Consider the following 16,795-nt stretch of genomic DNA (forward strand, 5'->3'; position numbering starts at 1 on the left):
AACTCCTAACTCCTAAGAAAGTGAGTGCGTTAGCCTGGGGGCGGCGCTGACAGCTCCTGGAAGGAGCTCACTTATCTACGTCACAGTGTGAGAACCTGCTCGTTAATGGATTGAGAGGGGCTGGTGCTCAGAGAGAAGGTTTTTAGAGGAGTACTCAGAAATGCATGAACGGACAAAAAAATGCTTTTGGGTTGTTTTCTGTGAGGAATTAACATTACAATACACTTAAAAGCTCAAAATGTTTATGTTGCGTTATAAAGGGCCTTTAAAGACCCACTCCAACAAAATCTGTGTTTTTGGTGTTCTTTACATGTTCTTCTGGCATTTTTCTGATAATGGAGGACTTATAGAAAATTTGATTAAAAATGATAAAACTGGATAGCTCCAATATTGCTCGCCATTTTTGTTGCACTGTTAATGTTAGGTTGAGGGTGTGAGGGACTGTAAGGTAGCAGGAGAGCGTGTAAACAAATAGCTTTCGTTTACGGGTGACGGGAAGTGGGGACGGGGTTGCTCTGTCCCAGCAGTACTGCCCACAATTAATGAACTCCTGCCGCTCTGCAGAAACTATGTCCTATAAAATGAAACGTTTATTGATTTTGGCCAAAAAAAAAAGACATATTCATAATTAAAAGACCACTGGGAACACTTTAAAGATGGATCAACATATGATTGATCTGAGGCTAAAGGTTTTGATACATCTAATATTTGTACATACAGTCAGAGAGCACAGTCTGGTATTTACAAAAAATCCTGGGTGTTCATTAACAACCAAGATATTTCCCTTCTCTGGACAAATAATTCTTTGACAGTCTCCATTTACCAAATGCCTCAATGTTTGTTAATATGCAACTCTAAACTCATCTGTTATCAGGATTTATAATAAACTACTTGTGGTCTTACATTATCAAAACCAAACAGATGTCAAATTGAAGGTGGAGTTTATGAAAAAAAAAAATGGCATCAACACTTGAGAAATACCAGGGTTGCTATCCGGTGCACCGTATCCAATGTCAGGGTTTATTCTCGGACTGACCCCGTTCTTGAAATGTGTGTAGGTTTGCTGTGTCTGTGACTTGGCAGGCCGTCTGTGCTGACAAACGTACAGCAGCCTGAATGCAGAGAGGCTCATGGAGACGTGAGGAACGTGCTCTGGCAGGCCAGCAGGACGACCCGGCCTCCTTTCTATTGTGTGCTGCAAACGTACACAACCCAAATGTGGCCCTAAATCTCTTGGTCAACAAATTGATCAGAGTGTGTAACCTCTGACCTATACGCTTGTTACCCCACCCCCAGCAGACAGGTTGGTAACAGCATATGGGACAGTTTGGGGGAGGGTCTGACCTCTCACACAGCCAAGCTTTTTCTATCTGACTTCATGATCATTTTTCTCTGTCATGTATCGTCTGGGTTGTGTGTGTTTATGTTCATTTTTACAGTAAATTAGATTGTTTATTCTATGTTTTGTCACTTGCATGTTGCATAACAATGACCTGTATTGATTCATCCCAGAGGCTCTTTTGCAACCAAGACAAACACGTTTCTAGACCAACTTTTACCACACAATCCTAAAAGGTAAACAAAACCATGAACACAATATGACTGTTTTCAGTTTTGTATGCCAAAAATACAATGCCCATGAACAAAATCTCCACTACCAAAAACCTAATTTTAATTGAAAATGTAAATACGTTTATATATTTTGTGTCTTCTATGAATTGGACCACTGCAAGTGGAAAATCCTTCTAAGGGTCTGTGGTGAAGCTGCTGGGCAGCTGTCAGGCCGCATGGGTGCAACGTAAAAAGCGCTCAACTGTAATTGTGATTTGGCTCGAAGGCAGAAGTCCAGACAGAGAGATTTGTCTGTGAGGGGGATTTTCTGAAGCTGCTGATGAGATGTCGAAGCCACAAAGAGACATAAACGGAAAGGGTTGTGTGCAAAACTATATGCACAAATACACTGTTACATCCCAAAAAAAAAACAAAAAAGAAGACAGCTATTTAAAACCCCTAAATGCAACACTTCTGAAACAAACCCCCCATCTTTTTTAATCTATGACTTCCTTTCACACTTTCATTTTTTTACATGACGTTACTTGTTTCAGAAAATAAGACCACAACTAAAAGTGTTGTGACAAGTAGGGCTTTTGTTCTAGTCTTTTGCCCATTCTCACAGGTGATGTTTTTTTTTTGTTTCAGATTTTAGAGGGAAAAAAACACTTGTGACACATAAACAACACTGAAACAACCATTTGCCTTCACAGCTGTTGTAAAGACATTCTGAATGAAAAAGTGTAGGTGTGGGCTGCCTCTCTGTGGTTTCAACAGGCACTGCATCTCAAATTGGGTTCTATGTCTAAATTGAGTTCATTTCATTGGAGCTGGAAGTAAGTCATTTTGTACGAGTGATGTCAAATTCACTCAGTCCTGTTATCATATATTCAATGTTTGGTACACTGGTTGTAAGTTTTTTGTTTTATGTTTTTAACCATAAATCTGTTAAACCAAAGCTAAGACACAAAAATCTGCATCATCTTCTTCCATCTTCGTAATTAATTACAGGATTCCTTAACAAATCTGTTATTGTGGGTGATGTACACATGTTCTACTTTCACACATTTTGTCTTTAATATTAAGGTGTCTGGGAATTAAAAGTAGTATAAAACTGATCTACGGCTGTTTTTATGAAACGTGAAGCCCCCTTTTGATCCAAATTTCTTCAATTTAAAGCAAACTTTTGAACTTTGAAAATGGTGTACGCCAGAATGAATAGATAATAAGATAATTTTCACGAAACCACATTTTTACAATCTGTTTATGATGCCAAGATTCTAAAAATTTTTTAAAACTACCTGAAAATTGTCACACCTAGGCATCAACTGTAGATCATTAACACGCTGGTCAAACGGGTCGCAGAATTCCCCCTTGCTATAACCACTGCGAAAGCCAACCGTGACCTCTGACCTCTTCCTACAAAAATCTCAGGTCTTTCCTGTTAAAGAACTCTCAAATTCCTCCTCTGTAGGTGAGCGTTAGTGTCAGAATTCTTCTCATGATAAAGGAATTTCAGGGGTCATTGTTACTCTCAGAGTGCAAGTGTGTAAAACTCTGCATACTACAAGGAGTGCTGGGAAGGATCAATAAAGCCCCCCCTATCCATGTCGATGGGGTCATTAGGGGTTGGAGTGTTCAATACATTGACTCCTCAAAGATGCAGAGGAAAGCAGATGGACAAAACAAGAAGTCAGCTTGTGACAGGTGAGCAGTTTGTCCTTTAACATTTTAGTATTGTTTTATTTATATGTTTATTAATTATAAATGTGCTTTTAAAGTGTCCTTAAGTGCATTGGAGGCTGCCAATAAACACATTAAATTGCTATATATATTCTTGAATCACGATCAGTTTTTTGTTTGTTGTTCTGTGTAAAAATAATTTCAGTTTCATTAGAAAAATGTTACCAATATAAGTAAATAACAATTAAATTGAGAGACTGTGTTAAGGATCATCTTAAAAAAGTCAAATAGAATGTACCTATTGTACCTATTCTCTTTCTTTGGCAGGTAAAATGGAACTGCTCCTCTTCCTCATTCTTGTCAGTCTCCCAAAATCTACCCAGTTTTTGGCTCTTGGTGAGCGTTATGTCAGTTGGAAACCTCTTTTTCCATATTTTTTAATATTCCATATTAAACTCAGTAAAATCCATTTCTGCAACAAATTGAATAAATGCCTTTTTGTATTGTTTAGACATGGTGTTTTACTTTTCCTTTTTTACTATTCAATGTACTCTTCTTTTATCTAAAAAAGAAAAAAAGTGGACATTTACTCCACTTTTTTAAGTCCAGCAATCTCTTTCATTTGTAACACAGAAAGAAGATTTGCTGAAACTGTCCGTCTCCATGGTCTAACAGGGCAGATGTTCAGAGATACAGCCAGATTGAACCCAGCTGAGCAGACTGGCATCAAAAATGAGCTTTCCCAACATTTTTCCATGTCAATAGAGAAGAGAGAAGATTTGGATCGCACAGAGATTGAGCAGGAACTGAGAAGTGACGGGAATGCCACAGGGGAGCCCGCCAAGAATAAGGTAATTGCGGAAGAAAGAAGGGAAGAGCAACAGCTGCAAAAGAACAGAAGAACTAAGGAAGCGCCAGCCCATGAGACAATCCCTGAAGTCATTAGCCGCGTTTACATGGGCAAAAGTAATCGGAATGAACGCCTGATCGGAAAGAAAATGCGTCATGTAAACGCGCCGTTCGGAATACTCTGCCCCGATCAGACTCATTCGGATCAGAATTTCTTTCCGATCGAGATAGGTGGGTTATACCGATCATTTATCCGATCGTGGAGCATGTAAACGGTAATTCTGATCGTGTGTCACTGCTGCTCTGGTTTACGTCATGCATAGACGGTGTTTCGCTGAGAGAAAGCTTTGGAGCGCATATGGGACCGACCAGGCTGCTTTGCGGACGCCCCGTGAAAAGCGCCGCTCCGCTCTTGCCACGCTGGGTCTCCCCTCTCTTTCACCCCTCATGGGGGAGATTCGGAGGAGGGGCGCTTCGTGCCCCCCGACGCTCACTCGGTCCACTGGCACCTGAGTGAGCATAGGAGCTGGATTAATATTTTTGTGTCTGTGTGTGTGTGTGTGGGGGGGGTGCTTTTTTACGTGTGCGTTTTGTTGTTTTGTTATGTGTGGGAGAATTCAGACTGCGAGCCGTCCCGCCGCTCTGGGTTAGCGGCTGCAGGACTCGGGAGGAACCGTGTTCGAACAGAGCTCGGGCCGCTAGCTCACAGAGTGGCTTTGGGGCGGTCTGTGTGAACTTTTCAAAGCAAAAATAAATGTTGCTCAGTCCTTAGAAAGCTGCAGATTGCTGCGTTTCTCGCACGGTCCTGGATTTTGTGTCCATCAGGTTAATGATGTTAGCCCGTGTTGTTAGCCTGTCCTAAGCTTTCGTCCATCTTAATTCTTCCACAAAAAAGCACTGACCACACAGATTAAATATAACGATGAGCGAACAGGCACTTCATAATATTCATAACATTAATAAAAGCACGTTTGAAAGATCGTCTCGTATGTTACCGAGCTGCTGTATTGTTTCAAAAACTGAGAAACGTTTAGGGCCTGTGATGCATGACCAGACCAGGATGATGAAAACAATCCACGGCACGAAAGGGGAAGCAGTGTGGGACAAGGTGGATGGAGTATTTGTGAGAGTATGATGCAAAAAATGGCAGATGAGGAAAATGAAATGAAGCGAGGAACTAATTCCACCAAATCAGAGGCAGAAGAGATGGAAGAGGAGAAAAGAGCAGTAAAAGAAGACATTTTTAGGCTAAAACCAGAGGATCAGGAAGCTCCTCCCACAAACAGAAATTCTAAAACTTGCACCCAGTCTCCAAATCCTTCCACTTCCTTTCCTCTATTTTCACACCAAAAGGTCCCTCCATCCTCTCCTGAGATGCCTTTTCCAAAAGACTTGAAACTTGAACACGAAGAAGTGAAGGTCTATTTGGGTCTTTTAGCAGCTGATAAAAGTAATTTTGTGAACCCAGCAGAGCCAGAACCACACAGAAACATGATCAGTGAAGCCGAAAGGGGGGAATTCATTTTCACGGTGCAGGAAGAAAATCCAAATGAACCAGAAGTTACCATCACAAACCTAAGAGCTAAAGAGACAAAGGCCACACAAACACCACACCAAAATGAACAAGGAGGTAAATTTGTCAGTTCTTCCTGGAAGCTAAAACCAAACAACACAAGAGAGAAAACCAAAGCGATTGGAGTTGATTCCACTCATCCAGGGAAGCCCAGCAGAGCTTCTTCTGCCCTAACACAAATTAACAAACCATCCACCATTCCATCCACAACACCTTCTTCCAGAACCATGCAAATCGACGAGGAACACACAAAAAAAACAACCAAGAAGGAAAAGAAAAGGAGGAAGGAAGACAAAACACAAAAGACACCAGGAAGGAGAAACAAAAGCAGCACCCCAACACACTTCCCTGACTTTATGGAGAACTACTGTCCACTTGAGTGTGTCTGTTATGGGAGGTAAGACTCTAAAATCCCCTTTTTTCATTATTTTAATGCCTTCATCGCACTCTGATTGTAACATCCAGGTATGATTAAGGGGTTTTCTACAAAACTAACCCACTTCATGGGAGTGAACTTTAAACTTGTAGTTTCAAAATCTTAAAAATCTTTTAGGCAAAACCTGCAAAGCAGCTGCGAAACAGGCAACAATGTGGACCAAGTGATCTGTGCTCCACAAGGATCCCTTTCCTCTTGTTGTCCCATAGTTACTTCCAAACTACTTAAGTTATTTAAAAAGTAAAATGTGGAAAAACACGAATAGACACACTTATTGGGAACACAGGAGCTTTTGGGTCTTCGACCTCTCCATACCTGAATATATTTCCAGCCATGGAAAAAAAAATTGACAAAATTGTACATGAAATTGGTGCTTTTTCTTTCTGGCTTAGGTTTGTTTTGAACAAACCATCTTCCAAAACAAGCTGCTGTGGACACCGTCTATTCTGGTTAGCAGGAAAGTTAACCAAACTAAATTATAGTTGGAACATTTTTTTTGCATTTTCCATCTTTTCAAAAGCAGGTCATAGGACTAAGTATGTATGAAAACATCCTTTTACATCTTTATGGCTTTTATTAGTTTCCTGTTCAAACCTTCAAATGGAGCAGTTGAATTTTGACAAATTATGCAACTTTAGTGTGAAATATTCCTAATGTTAGCCATTTCAGAAAAAGGTTTTGTGCATTGTGGAGTATTAATCAGAAGTGTCATTTTTTCAGAGTGGTGCAGTGTTCAGACAAAAATGTGGATAAAATTCCATACGGGATTCCCTACAATGCCATCTACATTCTCCTGATGAATAACCAGATCAACAGCATCCAGCTGGACCTGCTCAATCAATACGACTCTCTTGATTTTCTTGTACTGAGCAACAATCGCCTCACAGACGGGGCTGTAAAAGGAGCATTCAAGAGAGTCCAAAGTTTAAAGCGGTTGTACTTGGATAGGAATCTTCTGGAGAGTGTGCCAGTTGACCTTCCAGCTTCTCTTGAGGAGCTCTGGCTGGACAGCAACCACCTCAGGGTGATGTTGAAGGCAGCTTGGACAGGGTGTCCCAGTTTGTCAGTTCTAAGCCTGAGCAACAACAGTTTGGGAAGTGGATCCCAATCTATTCCCAAAGGAGTTTTTTCCCCCCTGTCCAACCTGCGCACTCTGAACATGGACAACAACCAGTTAGCATCAGTCCCAATGGACTTACCTCTGTCAGTCAAGGAGCTGTATCTGAAAGGAAACCTCCTCAAACAGTTCCCCGGAGGAATTTTCAGAGGAATTTCCCGATTGATGGTGTTGGACTTGAGTGCAAACAGACTGACAAACAGAGGCCTTCTAAAAGACTCTTTACTGAACACTACACACTTGGAGAGCCTAAACTTAGAGAGAAACAGGCTCAAACAAGTGCCGCGCCACCTTCCTGCTTCCCTGAAAACTCTAAACCTGAACGAAAACCTCATTTCCTCCATAAAGAAAGCAGCTTTTAGTGACTTGAAAAGCATGGAGCACCTCAGTTTGGCAAAAAACAAGATCGCCAAAGTAGCAGCAGGTGCTTTCAGGACTCTGTCCGCTCTGCACCAGTTAGACCTGAGCTACAACATCTTGCACCAGGTGCCCAGACACCTGCCTCAAGCTTTACACTCGGTTGCTCTCAGCCACAACAGGATCCAGTCAGTGCCTCATGATGCCTTTTGCTGGGGTAACAAGACCCTCAGTGGGCTTGTGCGAGTGCAGCTGGAACACAACTTCATTGACTTTGGAGAGATGGATGCGAGGGCTTTTAGCTGCTTACGAGGATCACAGGTGGTGCATTTCTACTGATCCACAGTAGCTTCACAGAAATTAGATTAACTACTGTGGCTTCATGAGCCGTCTGGTTTAACTTGTCTGTGACTTGTCTGTGACTTGTCTGTGACTTGTCTGTGACTTGTCTGTGACTTGTCTGTGACTTGTCTGTGACTGCGAAAGGAGACCGTATGTGTGAAGTTTCACTTCCTACTATAGACATGATGCTATCTCTGCTATTTCCCCTTTTCAGAAGAAAAAGTTGGCAGCTTTGTTACAAGAAGGTCAAAAAAATGTTTTTGGTTTCAGCTTAATGTTTCAATTCCCCATTTTCGAAGATTCACATTTGAGTTGATTGAAAATTGTTTTGATTAAACAAATGATAAGGTATTGTGTCATAAAAAATAAATGATTTGCTAAAAATGCGTTATGATGAAAAATATATTAGAGATGAAATATCTATTTCATACAACAGAAGGTCTTGCACATTTAGGGTATTTTTGTTTGTGTTTCTTTTCTTCGATTAAATCACTTTAAAGATGCAGTCTTGAAATTGTGTTTGGTGTTTACTGATAATGGAGGACATATATTAAGAAAAGTAGGCTTCAAATTGCATATTTGTTACATAGAAAATACTCTGGGAGGGCCACAAGCTCCCTGCTCCAAGCTCTCAGCAAAGGGAAGGGGAAGAGGGGCGGGCTTACTCTCTACCAACTCTAAGATGAATTTCTAATGAACTCCTGCTCTACAGAAAATATTCCTTAGAAAACGACACAGCTTTTTGGATTTTGACTCAAAACAGCATAAACATAATTAAGAGACCATAGCCAACTACAATAGACCAAAAGATGATCCGATTAGGACTTTAAATCTTTTTCTTTGGAATGCAGCATTTTTCTACAGCACTGTATCTGTGGAAAACCTCAAAATTTGCTGATTTTGAGGTACATAGATTAAAAAAAGGAGATTTCCCTCCTGTTTATCTGATCAACAATTCTTTTTATTTTAAGTATGCAAACTTAGACTCACAAGTGCAGAGAGGAGTTTGAAGATACAGTAACTACTTCACCTTAGTAAGTTTTCCATAAATCCTATTTGCTTGTTTTTGTTTGTGTCATCTCTGTCAGATACTTTTTAAAGAGACAAAAGAGTAACCAACAGATATTAAATGTCACATCGAGCTCATCTCAGTTTTACAACAGCCTACTGACAAACAAACGATGCCCACAGCTTGTGTTTGCAATTAACTTTCAATAAACATATTTGTCAAAGATCCTGTTTTTGTATATAAAGATCTCTTTGGGGAGTTTGCATGCTGTCATAATAACTTATAATTGGCATGTTTAATATCAGATCATGATGGTGACTGATGAGATTGTCAAACTATCACATTTCCATGAGCAAATATGAATGTCTGTGCATTTAAGATGAGCAGAAAATGTTGTTTTCTTTGAAGATTTTACTAACACATCTAGAAAGATAAAATGTGAAGGATTTATCATGAGCTATATTTGATTGATTTTCATAATGTTTTACAAATTTAACTCTTGTGCTATCTTAGATGACCCCACCCTTGCATTGACGTGTTCTCCCTACCATGACAAAGGTGGATAAAGGTGGAGAGGATTTCATGTAATCCATGGACACCAGTGAAGATCACAAATCATTGAAGACAAAAGGTTCAGCGCACTGTCTTGTGGGTCTAGATGACCCAACTCCCAATGTTAAAGTGTCTAGGATAGCACAAGGGCCAAACGCTTTTTGCTGCCTTCAGTCTCAGTAAAACGTCAGAAAACGGGTTTCCAGAAAAAGCCACTAGATGGCAGTAAAATGCTAGAAATTGCATCATTGATGAGAGCAGGTTTTGTTTCCTACGTTTAAACCAACATACTAACATAAGCCGGTTCATTTCCAACTTCAAAAAAAAAATTAGGGGGCAGTTTAACTGCAAATGTGTGATAAAATATATTTTGTGGGCTAGAGGTATGTTTATTGGGAGCTCAGCAGAGTAAGTACGCCTCAGGTAAACACTCATTTGCACCCGAAGCAACAGTTATAAATATAATTTTATTCAAACAGATCACATGAATGTACTTTTTTTTGTGGCAATATTTAGGGTGATAAACGTGACCATTAAGATGCACACATGACTGAAAAGTAAAAACACTGAACAATTGGGTATAAGACAGCATTAGTCCACGTGGAGGTGCTCCACACTTTCCCCTTTAATAAGTTGACACAGCAACGTGGCACTGCACCCACAACGCCTGGGGAAGAGGAGCAGGAGGAGGGGGGCAGGAGGGAGAGGCTGGAAGGATGGATCCAGGCTCCACTGCCTCATGCTGTGCCTGTCCAGAAGTGAAGCGCTATGCCTGGGGCAGAGAGTTTACCAGCACCTCCCTACGGTCCAGCAGGACCAAGACCACTTACTGGGACACTTTGTCTACCTGGGATTCCCCCCCTTTTCCATTGCTCCACTCAAACCCATTTGATGAATACTGAAGCTGCAGCCACATCAGCTTGTGTGGGAGTCGCGACTATCATTTGAACGGCTCTCCTGAGCTCATTCAAGCAGTTTAACAGATGGGTGGATTTTATTTGCGAGGTGCTTAGCATCAGAGTTTTACAAGCTTATTCAAACATTAGACACTTACAATTAGTGCCGAAACTGGCTTTATTTTAAACAAAATCTACTGTCTTTTGTGCAAACATCGGTCGCTTTCATGGCACAGACATTCCTCATCTCACTGGAAGCAGGTGACACATGTGACTCCCTCAGGCTCAGTCTCCAAGCATTACTAGAATGGTCTCATAAACCTGCAGACGCAGCAGCTGAAAACACAAAATCAGAGCCATTTCTCAATTCTTTGCTCCACTGCTGACCACATCTATTTGCAAAAGTCAAACCGCAAATAGAGAATACAAAATAGGGAGGAGAGGGAAAAGGGTATTAAACCACACCCAACATATGATCTGGCCAGACAAACGGATGGACAGGCAGATCTGTGGAACGGTCCAGCTGTTGTGCTCTCATTTTTACACAACACAGAGGCCATCTTTGGGTTTAATTTAAGCCTAAAAACACACCAGATAAATCACTTCTTTGACTGTTTTTGCTGGCGCACAATTAGTTTAGTAAAAATAAAGAGCTTTGGAATTTGCTGAGGTAGATTGTGGTAATAAAATGATCAGTTTGAGACAAGCAATCACTTCTTCTCTTTTTTTTTTCCAATTTTGCATACACTGACTCATACTATGAAACTATCCCACTGACAGCCTTCATTTCTCACAATTAAAGTGAAATCCACTGTTCTCTGACGTTTTGACCTCAAATCAAAGTAAATTTTGAAGATATCCAACTTAAACTTGGCTGTAAAGGGTTAAGAAGGCTTCTCTGAATCAGAACAGAAGTGCTGTACCAAGACTGAAAGAACGGTGGCGCTTAAGTCAGACAGGATAAGAGGATGAGAGGGAGAAGGGCTACAGGAAAAGAGGGAGGGGAAACTGTTGGGGAGGAGGGGATTGAAGGAGAAACCATGGGAGCCAGAGGGACCTCTAGACACGCAAACTGGTCTGAAGCTGCCCTGACAACCTGCACGCAGTTTACAAAATCCTGCATCAGCTCATCTACACACAAATAATACAGAGCCTGTCATCATCAGCTTTCAGACCGCTACTTGTAAACATGCACACACATGCTAATTTACATTAGTGTTGATCCCCTGGCAAAAGAAGTAACACATTATGAGGCATCTGGGGTTGCCTTGAGTTATGGCACCAAATTGGCGAAGTTTTAAACAAAAAACATTCAAAATTCTGAATGAAAAGTGACACTTTAGGTACAACAGAGGAGTAAAAGGGATCATTTGGTTTTACTTACAACTGTTTACCTGCAAAAACAACTGATTTTGTTCAGGGAATAGAAGGAAAAGCTGTGGGACATTCCCAAATCAGGAATGGGCCTAATTTTTTCCATCCCAGACCTGGATGTAATTTCAAATTTAGAATAAAATTGAATGTGCACTGCAAACTATTGACACTTGCAAAGATTCAAATCTTTGTTTTTAGACTTTTAAGACATTTTACCCAGTTGTTTTACCTTCTCTTTCCTCTACACCTTTCCAAACTTTCCTGAAAATCAGCAAAAGTAGAGATTTGGGTTCTTTTCCTATTTTAGGCTACTTCCTTTTGCAGTGTGCCACCTAAAAGCCTCTAAGCCTTAATTCTGATGGATGTTTACTATCAAAGCAATGTCTGTTTAGCCTTCAACATTTCCTGCTACTGGTCGTTTGTTTAAGACTCACAAATAGCAATTAGGACATTTGCAAAGAGATACCTGGGTGTCTGTCATCTGTTCAGAGACCACTTTGATCCTTCTCTCTTCTGAGAAGACCACTGTGTGGAAGGCTGTTTAGCTTTAGCCACTTTATCATGACACCCGGCCTTCCAGTTGCCAGTGGTTTTTTAATGAATCTATTTTTACACTTTTGAGAAATCAGTCACAGGTTTTGGCGCCAAAAGGTTTGGAAGGATTTTCACTTCCATGACTCCTGTTGACCTCAACATCTCAAGCGTTTGAGCCCAACAGATTTTTTTGGTTTCACAATGTTTGAAAAGGATTCAAAAGCTGACAGGTCTGGACTGCAGGCAGGCCTGTTTAGCACCTGGTCTTTCATGGACCCGAGCTTTTGTAATATGTGGTGCCAAAATGAGCATGACCATTCTAAAAAACAGACATCTGCATGGCATCAGATGTGGATCCAGTACTGTTTACAGCATTCCATGTTTCGGATTTGGCACCAGCATTTCTGGATGTCTGCATATTTTTTGTTTTTTCTAAATTCAAGGACTTTGATTTTGACGTTTTGTTTCCCTCCGAATCAGCGTTATATCGGAAATCCTAACAGGAACAATAGCTCGCTGGTTTCAGTTGTCAACCATCATCCTTTAGATCAGAGGTTTTCTGCTCTCTGATTGATCGATTTTAAACAAGTGATTTTTTGCTTTGACTGAATATTTAGTAAAATTCCAATAAATATCATCTATGATATCTATTATAATTTTTCTAAAAGTAGTGTTAATATTAAGATTTCAGTAATTAAGTTGTATTCCAATGGACATTCATTTTTGCAGTCAATATTTGGCTTGACATTTTGAACAGCCACACAGTTTGTTAAATGCTGCTTATGCAGATGACTGTCTAATCAACCTAAAGTTCAATTTTTTTATGTTTTTAACATGTTCTTGTGGCATTTCTGTCATGACGGAGGACAGATATTAAGAAAATTAAGCTTAAAATTGCATTTCTATGTTTTTCTTTATTCAAACTGTTACGAATCAAGTGCAGACAAGGAAATGCAGTTGGAAAAAAGCTTGTAGAAGCTACAATAGGCGAACCACCAGCTCTTTGCTTTGCTCCACATATTGACGACTAAATCCATGCACGTCTTTGTGTTCCTCGTCAGAGCAGACATCTGGTTTAAAACTGTACGTCTGGTAAGCGTCAATGTTGCTTGCCTTTTGTGTGGGATATGCAATTTAAGGGTGGGGGTGTAAGGGGCTGTAAGCTAGCAGGAGAGCGTATAAAAAGATGGTAGAAAGGAAGTGGGGGCAGGCTTGCACCGCGCCATTAGTCCCGCCCATAACTCAGAGGCGATTTTTTAATGAACTAATGCCGCGCTGCAGAAACTATGTCCTAGAAAATAATACAGGCTTTTTGATTTTGGCTCAAAATGGCTATAATATCTGAAAGACCACTGGGCACGCTGTTACTATAGATGGAAAGATGAAGTGGGACATTTTTCAAGCTACTTGTAGGTCTTTATTTACAGCAGACAGGAAGTATTTTAAAAGAAAACAAAGACGATTTTACCTTTTCAAAATAAAACACAGATTTAGCCATCTAAACAAGACAATATGATTGTCTCTCAGCAGATGTAAGAGAAAAACAAATAGGGTTTGAATTAAAGAAGAGAAATGTTGCACAACCTCACTATAGGAAGCGTAAACAAAAAAAGTGTTGCACAACACATTTTCTGGCTTTCAAAATTCAGCTTTCTTGGCTTTCATAAAATTTAATTACATTTTTTCCGTCTCAGGAAATCATGCTTGATTTTGTTTTTATTCTTTGTCCCCTTACAGCTGCTCTCCATAATCAACTCACCCTTGTAATTTACTTCATGAGAGGAGGACTTGGATGTTAGACTTGGAGTCTCACTCAAGTCAAACATGCAGAGACTTGAAACTTGACTGCGGACTTGACCTTAAAGACGGGAGACATCTGAACCACATTTTTGTGTTTGATCCTATTTTTCAACTCAGACAGTATTGTATATCCACACAAGTCGTTTAATAAGTATTTTAACAGCGGATTGTCACAATCAAATATTCATAAAGATTTGAGACTTTACTTAAACTGAAGACTTGGACTTGCAAAGAGGAACTTGAGAGCATTTATGTTCTGGCCTCACTGAAACATTTTTGTTTATTTTTGTCTTCATTTGAACAGTTTTTAGTACAACTTTTAATATTGCTAAGGCTAATATAGTATTGTGTAAGTACACCAGAAAAAAATTGTCTTTCTAAACAAGTTAAAAAACATAGTTTGCTCTTGTTATACGTAAATAAATCTCCCAAAAGAACCAATAAATTTGTCTTTGTAAGATTTCTTAAGATACATTTCAATGTTCTGCTCTTGTTAGACAAAATTTAATTTTGAAATTAGTTATAAAAACTCCTATTTAGGTATACTGCTCTAATAATTGTCTATATGTCTTAAAATGAGCTTAAAATAGTTAAAAGTAGGTACATTTACATACATACGTGCCTGGTTTCCCCCCAAAATAAATCCTATTTCAAGCGCTAGAAAAGTCCTTATTCTTAGATCAATTAAAATAAGACTCAAAAACATATTTCAAGTCAATTGTATGTAAGTTATGAGTTTAAAAACAAAAAAATTAAAAACATTGCTTAAAATAAGATTTTTTCAAGAACATAATAACTCAAGATACTTAAGATTTATAGTCTTAAAGCAAGTTGTTGCATTTTATTAAAATATTACTGGTAAGGTAGTTTTGTCTTATGTCAAGTGTAAAAAGAAATATAAACTATAAACTCGATCAAAAACTGGGTGATATTTTGTGTTTTTGGCAGTGTAGTGACACCTGTTTAGAAATGGGACAAGTTTTTTGTGTCGTAAACGGAGTCGGATGACCCTCTCTGACTGAAAAATCCACCTGAAATCCCCATCCTGTGGTTGTCGACATCTGCATCTTTGCTGCTTTAGTGCGATCTTCCCCCCCTCCCTCGAGTCAAAGGTTAAGCCCTTTTATCGTCTTCCAGAAAATTCCTGGATTTAAAGCGGCACTGCACTGACCCCCCACCCCTCCAATCCCTGAGGTGTTGTTCAGGCACAAATGAAAACAACTAAAAAAAAAACTGCGGAAGAGCTTCAGTCCAGCTGAAATGCAGCTCTTTCTAGCAGGAAGTGCTTTAATTATATAAAAATGTTTCTCTTACACAAACAATTAAAAAAAAAGTCTGTAAATATCTGAATGTTTCTCTGGATGTCATTTGCTGTTCAGATGATGTTTAGTCAATGACTGTTTTGTTTTGAACCATCTGTTCTCCAGGCTGTGGACTTACAAAATCAACTAGGTCAGTCTTATCTGCTTCGACACCTCCTGACACTTAATCGCCGTCCAGACAGGTTAGCATGAAGTAAATCAGGTCACCCAAAGCAAAATATGTTTAGGTGATCCCTGAAAACAAAGCAATAAAAAAAAAAAAATCAGTCTTTAAACGAGAGGTAAAGACATTTTTTAGGACCTCTGTCGATCTGATAGCTTTTTTCCTCCCTTTATCTACCGGATTACAAGGACGACAAGTTTTCACCTTCCAGATCCATAAATATGGGACAGTCGAGCTTCTTCCACTTCCCGTTTCACCTGTAATTTACCAGCTGTGAAGTGAAATAGCACCTTAACCAGTGGGCCAAATTAAAGATGGCTTGTCTGCCTCTGATCACAGGAGATGTTAAACAGCTTAACTGTGCAGAGGAGCAGGAACTTAGCAGGTTGAAGCCAACAGGATTAAAGCACAACAAATTTCTTTTTTATTCACCTCTTGAGGTAAACCGACATGTTTGACATAATGCAAGAGAAACAAAAGGGATACTTTTTCATTTGATTATATTCATGTGGCAGAAATGTTTTTAGTAATCAGTGGAAAGTTGTAGACTCATATCCTTGGGCATGGCATTGTTCAGCCACATGTCTGCAAAAGAACATTTTGAATTTGGAAACAGTACATTTATTATTAAACCAAAATAGTGATTTAACACCTTGGATTTTAACTGTAAAACAAAGAAGACGAAAGAAAATAAACCTCGCCAACTTTTGAGAATATATATTCAATTTATAACAAATTGGGTTCTGTCATTTTGACCATAAGACCCATCCGAACAAGTGACGTCAACTTTTGCCTAAATAAAACTTTCCTCAAAGTTTGTTCCTGCAGCCGAGCTCATGCAGGTCGACAGCTGACGCCACAATGTTTTCCAGTCTTTGCACTCACTTTCTAACTTGTCTCCAACCTGCAGGTAATTAGGGCTTGAAAAATGTTGCAACCACAGAGTCTGTGGTCTGTAAAATCTGTCTGCACCAAAAACAACAAATGATTCAGGAAACAGGAAAGGACCACATGGCAAACTCTAATTACAAACTTCATTTACAAAATTTTTTATAACACTCATATTGTCTACTTTGTTCAAATGCAGATGAATGTGTTAAACCTTAAAGACCCATTTCAATGAATATGGTGTTTTCCTTTTGTTTTGTTTTTTACATGTTCTTGTGACATTTATCGGATAGGACATAGGTGAAGAAAATTAAGCTTAAATTTGCATTTATGAGTATTTTTTTATTTA

The 16,795-nt window shown here is 39.4% G+C and overlaps 1 protein-coding gene and 1 long non-coding RNA gene across 3 annotated transcripts; both read left to right on the forward strand.

The window, feature by feature from the left end:
- Nucleotides 1-631: 631 nt before the first annotated feature.
- On the forward strand, nucleotides 632-4,262 carry LOC110017636. Its single transcript, XR_002293098.2, has 3 exons — nucleotides 632-3,258; nucleotides 3,562-3,630; nucleotides 3,868-4,262. It is a non-coding gene; the product is annotated as an uncharacterized LOC110017636 (long non-coding RNA).
- A 731-nt stretch (nucleotides 4,263-4,993) lies between these two features.
- LOC105357097 (extracellular matrix protein 2-like) lies at nucleotides 4,994-8,413 on the forward strand. 2 transcript variants are annotated; one of them, XM_011491161.2, is made up of 2 exons: nucleotides 4,994-6,053; nucleotides 6,813-8,413. In XM_011491161.2, the coding sequence occupies exons 1-2, from the start codon at nucleotides 5,215-5,217 to the stop codon at nucleotides 7,903-7,905; spliced, it is 1,932 nt and encodes a 643-aa protein (XP_011489463.1). In that variant the 5' UTR covers nucleotides 4,994-5,214; the 3' UTR covers nucleotides 7,906-8,413. The 2 variants fall into 2 exon arrangements, with proteins under 2 accessions (XP_011489463.1, XP_020569822.1); XM_020714163.1 differs by lacking the exon at nucleotides 4,994-6,053 and having other exon boundaries at nucleotides 6,066-8,413.
- The last annotated feature ends 8,382 nt before the right edge of the window (nucleotides 8,414-16,795 follow it).

This window comes from Oryzias latipes, chromosome 23, assembly GCF_002234675.1.
Source record: "Oryzias latipes chromosome 23, ASM223467v1".
In the NCBI taxonomy this organism is placed as follows: domain Eukaryota; kingdom Metazoa; phylum Chordata; class Actinopteri; order Beloniformes; family Adrianichthyidae; genus Oryzias; species Oryzias latipes.

Bases quoted from the DNA above. Each gene is read 5' to 3' on its own strand.
- LOC105357097 (XM_011491161.2), top strand. From the start codon at position 5,215: ATGATGCAAAAAATGGCAGATGAGGAAAATGAAATGAAGCGAGGAACT. The intron at 6,054-6,812 runs GTAAGACTCTAA...TCATTTTTTCAG, and splicing joins GAGTGTGTCTGTTATGGGAG to AGTGGTGCAGTGTTCAGACA.